General features: G+C 28.6%; 1 protein-coding gene across 1 annotated transcript; it reads left to right on the top strand.

The window, feature by feature from the left end:
• Window positions 1–566: 566 nt before the first annotated feature.
• LOC141687082 (translationally-controlled tumor protein homolog) lies at window positions 567–2649 on the top strand. Its single transcript, XM_074492239.1, has 5 exons — window positions 567–726; window positions 1630–1703; window positions 1834–1962; window positions 2045–2202; window positions 2335–2649. The coding sequence occupies exons 1-5, from the start codon at window positions 699–701 to the stop codon at window positions 2450–2452; spliced, it is 507 nt and encodes a 168-aa protein (XP_074348340.1). The 5' UTR covers window positions 567–698; the 3' UTR covers window positions 2453–2649.
• The last annotated feature ends 5165 nt before the right edge of the window (window positions 2650–7814 follow it).

The raw sequence follows: 7814 nt of genomic DNA, 5'->3' as shown, positions 1-7814 counted from the left end.
TGGATTTTGTTAAGATTTCTGAAAATATAAAATACATTAATACAAAAAAGTTCATGTACTTTTGAATACCACCAAATTTTAATGAATTTATTAAAATTCAAATTGAATACAACCATATGTTAATGAAAATTTTAAAATCTAAATTGAATACTCTAGATTTTAAAAGATTTTTTTCAATTTTTATTGAATACCATCATTTAAAAAAAAAAATCCAAATTAAATACCTTAAAATTTTCAAAATCCAATTTTTATTTTAAATTCCAATTGAATACACCTCCAAGTAACAAACACAAATATCCGGTTTAGAAAATCCTAGACTACGTTTTTTATGGGAGAATACTTTTGATAATCTTCAAAGATCAAAATACTAAAACAAAATGCTTCAAAGAATCTTGCAAAAAAATAAATCTAGACCGGGCTTCAAAGCTAAATGGGCCGTCAAACATAACCCAAACTTACGATCATGAAGGCCAATGCGCCACATGCCAAACAATAATTGATAAGGATAGATTTGTAAAAAACGAAAAAGGCAGTGCCTAATATTGTAAATTTACAGAATCCTAATCTAATTATGTACTGTCATCCCCAATCCCTCAATTATATAAACACACACATATATATCCACACTCAGACACAAACCCTACTTTTAATTCTTGTAGCCAATTTCGAGTCTTTGATCCAGTCAAGCCCCTGCAATCATGTTGGTTTATCAAGATTTGCTTACTGGTAAATACCCTTTTCTCAATTGAATTATATAGGCGTATGTATCTATGTATTTGCAATAAAAATATGATTTTTGTATGGATTTTTGCTAATTTGGTTGATTAGTATTGCAATAATTTATGTTGTTGATTTAATTGTGTTTTGTGGATCTGTATTGAGCTTGTATGTTAATAAAGTTTGTTGCTTTTGATTGGATTTGGTGTTCTGTTGATTCTTGTGAATTGATTTTGTGTGTATTAGTGGTTTAGTATTTGTGTTGATCTGATTTGATTATGGTTTCCTTGTATCATAATTGATGGATGATAATTCATGTGTGTGTGTGTTGAATTTTGTGATTAGCTGTGGAAGAGGATAGTATAGAACTTTGTAAATACTTTTTTTTGCGGTGGAGGATTATGTGATTTAGGATTGCAAAGTTCGAGGTTGTATTTGTTTTCTTGATGTCTGCTGTAGCAATTAGTTCAAATTACTGGAGTATTTTTGATGTCTTAATTGTTAAAAAGTGATATCTTTATTAGAAGTTAAGATGCGGTTTATGCATATACTTGTTTTCAGTCCAATCTCGGTTAGCCTCCCCTGTAATTTTGAAGTAGCTTAAGCATATCAACTTATACACCCTTTAGCGATTGCCCTTTTATTCGTGTTTATATTTTGGTGAATTTTGTGAATTCGTTTGAGCATGAAAATTTAAGAAAGGCAGAGAAGAGAATTATTGCAGTCAAAATTTTAATTTGTCAACTACTTGTCAGTTTTTTATGCACTTTGGGAATGTTGAGAATCATATGTTAGGATTGTTTGCTGTGATAATATGTTAATTGCAATTCTAATACTTACCTAGACTTAGAAAGTTAAATACACCTTGTTACTTCTTCGTGAGTTGTATCTCATCAGTTCATCTATTGTCAGGTGATGAGCTTCTTTCAGACTCGTTTCCATACAAGGAAATTGAGAACGGATGCCTATGGGAAGTTGAGGGAAAGGTTAGTGGTTTCTGAGCTTGCTCCATATATCTGGACTGACAGGACTGGATCATTATTTTGTTTTAATGCTGTACTAGTGATTAGATAGTATGTTTGTTTAATGTGTTTTCTGGGTTTTTTGCACATGTAGTGGGTTGTGCAAGGAGCAGTTGATGTGAACATTGGAGCAAATCCTTCTGCTGAGGGTGGTGGTGAAGATGAAGGTGTTGATGATCAGGCCCAAAAGGTCGTTGATATTGTTGACACATTCAGGCTTCAGGTAAGTTCAATTTTTGGATAGTTGTTGGTTGCAGTATACGAGATTTAGTTTAGAGGTTAACATGAATATTTGTAAACTGTAGGAGCAACCTCCTTTTGATAAGAAGCAGTTTGTTGCTTTCATCAAGAAGTACATTAAAAATTTGACACCCAAGTTAGAGGATGACAAGAAAGAGGAATTCAAGAAGGGTATTGAAGGGGCAACCAAATACCTACTCGGGAAGCTGAAGGACCTCCAGTTGTAAGCCAAACAACACTTTATATTGTATTATGTGATGTTTTTCTGAAACTATGCATCATTGTTGTCTCTCCTTTACATGTAAAGACCATGTTACGGACTTATGATCACATACTGATTGAGTTCTGTTTGCAGTTTTGTTGGGGAAAGCATGCACGATGACGGTAGCTTGGTTTTTGCCTATTACAAGGAAGGTGCAACTGATCCAACCTTTTTATACTTTGGCCATGGATTGAAGGAGATTAAGTGCTAGATATTCGCTGAGCTGTGTTATTAGAAGTGCTTGTTGTAGTTCTAGTCATTATGTTTGAGTATTTTCTGCTTCAAATTTTGTGTTGTGGTTGAGTGAAGTTTAAGACCTTGTGTTTTATCATTTTCTGGATTACACCATGAATATTAGATAACTTGATGACAGTTTTGGCTGTAATTTTAGTATTGTTGTTAATGTTATTTCGGTTTTTCTAGGGCATACATAAAAAGAGTCGAGGGACACGCCAGAAATACCCTTGATATTTTTGGTTTATCCCCTATCTTCATAATGGCACCTCGCCTTCTTTTAATGAAACCTTGTTGGGGTCAATATAACTTTGGTGGGGAAAAAATTACCTAGAGTTAGGACGTGTGCAGTACTTTATTTAGGAAAGAGTTGGACCCCCTTTGAGACGAACAATTACGGATTTAATGTATTGCAATCAGGGATATGTTTCTCAAATCTCAGTTCCAAAAGCCGCTTAAAGTTCAATTATTTCTTGAGCTCAATATTGGTCGCTGGGCTTGTACTGATCCCCACATTAATTCCAAGTAATTGGACTTCTCGATTGAGGAAATTTAAGAGATACGTGATAAAATCAGCAATGAATCCGTCGTCTTGTAATAACTTTACAAATATACAACAGAACAACGTGTAGAAATATTGAGTTTATAATTTAAAAAATAATGTCAGATAAATACATTAATACTCTTTATCTAGTTTAAATAATTTGTTCAAAATAGAACTCGAAAAAGTATTCTAGTCAATTTTGAGTTGTCTTAATGAATTGTTCAATATAAATCGTAATCTCACAATTGTCTCAAACTTTGCTTGAATTCCAACTTGGTAACATTTTTACATTTTAAATATTTTTTTCATTAAAATGTGTTTTTAAATTATTCAATAACCATTTTCCATGTATATTGTTGACTTTTTTATTTCTTAAATATATTATGATTAAAATACAATCACCTTTTTTAAAATTGTTATAAACTTTATCCACCAATATGTAAAATTTAATTTATAGTCACTTTTTTGAAACTGGGTAAAAAATTTGACCACCGATTTGCAAATTTGAAATTAGAATCACCTTTTTAAACCCGACTTAAATTACAATCACCAAAATGCCACTTAGTCTGTTCAATAATTCAAGACTAATGCAATTATAGTTGAGTATTTTTTTGACAAACAAAATAGAATACATCCATTAAAATATTGGAAGACAGTCGGAACAGACCTCCGAACTGATAATATAAGCTGACTGGGAAACAAATAAACAAACTAAATAAATAGTAGTCTTATTTTCAGATTGCTTAACAAATAGAATAATATTCTTTGAAATAAAAAAAATTATACTAACTTTCCCAGCAATTCAGCTAATACTCAGGGCCGGCCCTGAACATTTGAAGGCTCTGTGTGAAATTAAAAAAAAGGCCCTCTGAAATTAAAAAAAAAGGCCCCATTAAATATTTCCAGTTACGTTGTATTCCCGAATTAATGAAATAAAATGAATTGGAAAAAAATATTATGTTACCGAATCAATAAAAAGAAAAGAATTTCCGAATCAATAAAAAAATTATTTTTTTTTCTCTAAATCTTTACAAAAGTGGTAACAAGATTTTAGAGATAAATATATAAAGATTTTCCCCTAAATAAAATATAATTAGAGATTTATCAAATCATGAATATCATAAATATAAAAAGATAACATTATTTTACTACTGCTCAGAAATGATATAATAATACAACAATAAATAAAATATGATTAGTCTATAGCTGTAATTTAATTTTTAACCGTATATTTTTCAATATATGTATATTTATTTTAACAATATTATAAAAAACTTTCAAAATATAAATTATATTGCAACAATTTCAAAAATAAAGATATATATATATATATATTAAAAATTTATAATTTTTTTAAAAATAAAAAAGGTAAATTTTAAAAAACTGTGCATCGCAGGGATATAAACTACTATATTAAATGCATACTTTACTAAATTAGAATGTGTAGTAAATATAATTATTTAATTTGATAAATGATAAATCAGTAAATTTATGTATTGACCTATTATTATTATTTTAGATTTAGAAGTAAAATAGACTATTAATTTGATTATAATTAAAGTTAAGTTTAGATTTTTATATGGAGCAACTTCTCAGTTTCAACTGAATAAGATATCAAAAACTTCCACCACTATCGACGCTCGACAGACACTTGTAGTTTATATCTCTCTTAAGAAATTGTGTATAATGCATATGCAGAAGCCTATAAAACTTGAGGGCCCCCTGTTCCAGGTGGGCCTTGTGCTGTTCCAGGTGGGCCTTGTGTCGTCGCAGTGGCTGCACCTAGTTAGGGCCGGCACTCTAATACCAACTATGAAGATAGCGGAATAACAATTGATTTTCACATTAATGTCATATGTAGGCCATTATTCAAAATTTTCTGTTACATCAACTAAAATCGGAGAAACAAATACCCCCAAACTATGAATAATTTTTTGTTGTGAAAAGTAAGCACTTAAGTTATTCACCATCGTCTCAGATTTGCCAAAAACTCATATAAATCCTTTTCAATGAAACCAATACCAAAATACACAAATACTTTTTATAAAACATACTCACACCCAAAAAAAATTTGGGATAACCTTGATAATAAAGTACAAGAAAGATCTCACCCAAAAAGGATTAGATCACGCTCATAAAAAATAATTTATTCAAAATTTTGGAAAAATAATAAAATAAAAGAGAAGATGGAAGATTGAAAATGATTAAATAGGGAAAGAGAATTTTAAATATGCAGGTTGAAGAATATAATGGGTGATTAAAACCCTGGATCTAAAAATAGAGATCGACTCTAGTTAGAAAAAGTACTAAGGTAGAATTATAGGTGAGTATTATTCAAGTCTTATCAATATAAAATATGAATCATAATTAAATAACTTAATAAATATAAGGCCTATATAAATTAAGGTTAAATAAAGAAAATTTATCAAAAATACAATTTTTTGTAAATTTTTTTGTGACTTTATCAATTTCTGAAAAGATTTGTAAAAAATTATTTAACTTTGAAAATATTTACAAAAATACGATATTATATAATAGGTTATATTTTGTATGGATTGTATAATTATTTTAGATTGTATTTATGTTATATTTTAGGTTGCAAATTATGTTGCAAATTTGTAAAACATATTTTTGCAGATATTTTTAAAGATTTAAGTTTCAAAAAGTTTTTAAAACTTGCGTATTTACGAAAAAACCTCTGAAATATTGGGGGGCGTTTCGTTATGATTAATCAATAAAGGGAAAGAGAAATAATAGACTCCATTCACTTTGCTTTGTTGTTGTTTCTTTCACAAAACTTATCATTCCCTCTCACCTTTTTTAATTTTAGATTTACCCATTTTTTTCAATCCACATTCCTCGACTCTTACTAGGTATTTCCTTTCCCTTTCTCAATTTTTTTTAATTTTTAATTATAATTTCTCTCTTAAATCATATAAAATATAAATTTACATGTAAATAAATTATATTGTTGTAATTTAAATTTATTTGTTTTTTCTAAAAAATTATGTAATGCCATAAAAATAAGATCTAGAAAATAATAATGTAATTTTTCATTCTGTTTCCCAATCAGATCAAACACTTAAAATAATTCAACATCATTCCTTTCTTTTCTGGTCATATCAATTTCTGAATTTCATTCTATATCCCTCGTACGAACCAAACGCGTCTCACACATTATAGTACAACCTCATATTTAATGTTACATTACGACAAAATAAAAAAGAATCATTATATCTTAAAATAAATAAAAAAATCGTAAAATATATTATATAGTAATATTTAATTTAAATATTAGTAGGTGTCATAAATTAAATAAAATTTAAATATAAAGTCTGTAACTATGTGTTGTGAAATCACAAAAAAAACTGAATTTTAAAATTTAAGATCGAGCCAAAATAATAATTTAAATGCTTGAAAATTAATAAATTATTTTTTTAAATTTTCTTGGAGATCTAATCTATTTTTTTCCTTTAAAATATTTCAAATAGATGAATTGTATTTTTTATAGTAAAATATTAGAATCTATCAAATCTAAATCCAATATAATTTTAGGGTTATGGTATTAATAAGTAATAAAGGAGGTTCTAAGGGATATGTTTAAAAAAACCTATAAACGAAACATGATTTTGTTTGGTCGGTTGATTAACAGTTTCCAAAAAAGATGTCAACACATTCTAAAAAACGCAACTTTATATTTTAAAAGTGAAAAATTAAAATAACCACCATTTGGGGGTTAATGTCCAAAATACCATTTGACGGGAGGGAGTGCCCAAAATATCTACTGAATACGCATGTTAGACATGCTTATTCCTTTTTTTACAATTTTACAAAGAATACGTGCATATTCACTACTACATGAACATGGATACGCATTTCCAACATGCGTATAATACACATTTTGAACATGCGTGTTCTTTGTAAAACTTTAAAAAACTGAATACGTATCTGTAACATGCGTAGTCCGTGGGTATTTTGGACAGTCTATTCTGCCGATGGGTATTATGGGCACTTAAAACTGGAAATTGGTGTATTTTGGACATTCTTTCGTATTTTAATACGTAATAAAAAAATTAATCTCAGTATTATAGAAAAAACCTAACAAATAAGTTATAATTCCGTGTCCAACATTAATACAAACACTTCATTCTTTGAGTTCACTATAGTTACAACTCTTGATGGCGCAAAACATCTGCATGCTTATTTGAAGAAATTACAATAAAGTATGCCAATAATTGTATTTAAAATTTATTTCTATTATACTTTACTAACGAAAAGTAGTCACGATTAAGTTGGATTATAGTTATCTATATATTTAATTGGTTGGTTATTATTTTTCCAAAAAAAATGTTCAAAGCTTGCGAAGAAAAATATTAAAAAATATTAAAAAATATTTACAAATTCTAAAAATAACACAAATTTATGTTAATAATCTTATGTAAGATTATGTTAATAGTCTTTCACCCTAAATTTCAATTTCAATGACCCACCTTTACCAAACTCTATTGTTTCCTCTCCTATTTCCAAACATGTAAAGCCCCATCCATATCTCTCTTGGTTCCCCTCCTATTTCCAAATATGTAAAGCCCCCTAATGACTGCGGGTTTAAAGGCACATGTTATGTTAGTTAATAAATACAACACAGAGGGGGTGAATGTGTTATGGATATTTTTAAGCTTTTTTGAATGTTTGGTTGTTGGTGAACAAAGCAAATAAGAAATGCAATAATATTATGTTAACTGGAAATAAATAGTGTACACAATATTTCAAAACTCACTTAATTTTATATTAAAAT

This window comes from Apium graveolens, chromosome 9, assembly GCF_009905375.1.
Source record: "Apium graveolens cultivar Ventura chromosome 9, ASM990537v1, whole genome shotgun sequence".
Classification (NCBI taxonomy): Eukaryota; Viridiplantae; Streptophyta; class Magnoliopsida; order Apiales; family Apiaceae; genus Apium; species Apium graveolens.
The sequence above is the reverse complement of the archived record's forward strand: the minus strand, read 5'-3'. Positions and strand labels throughout refer to the sequence as shown.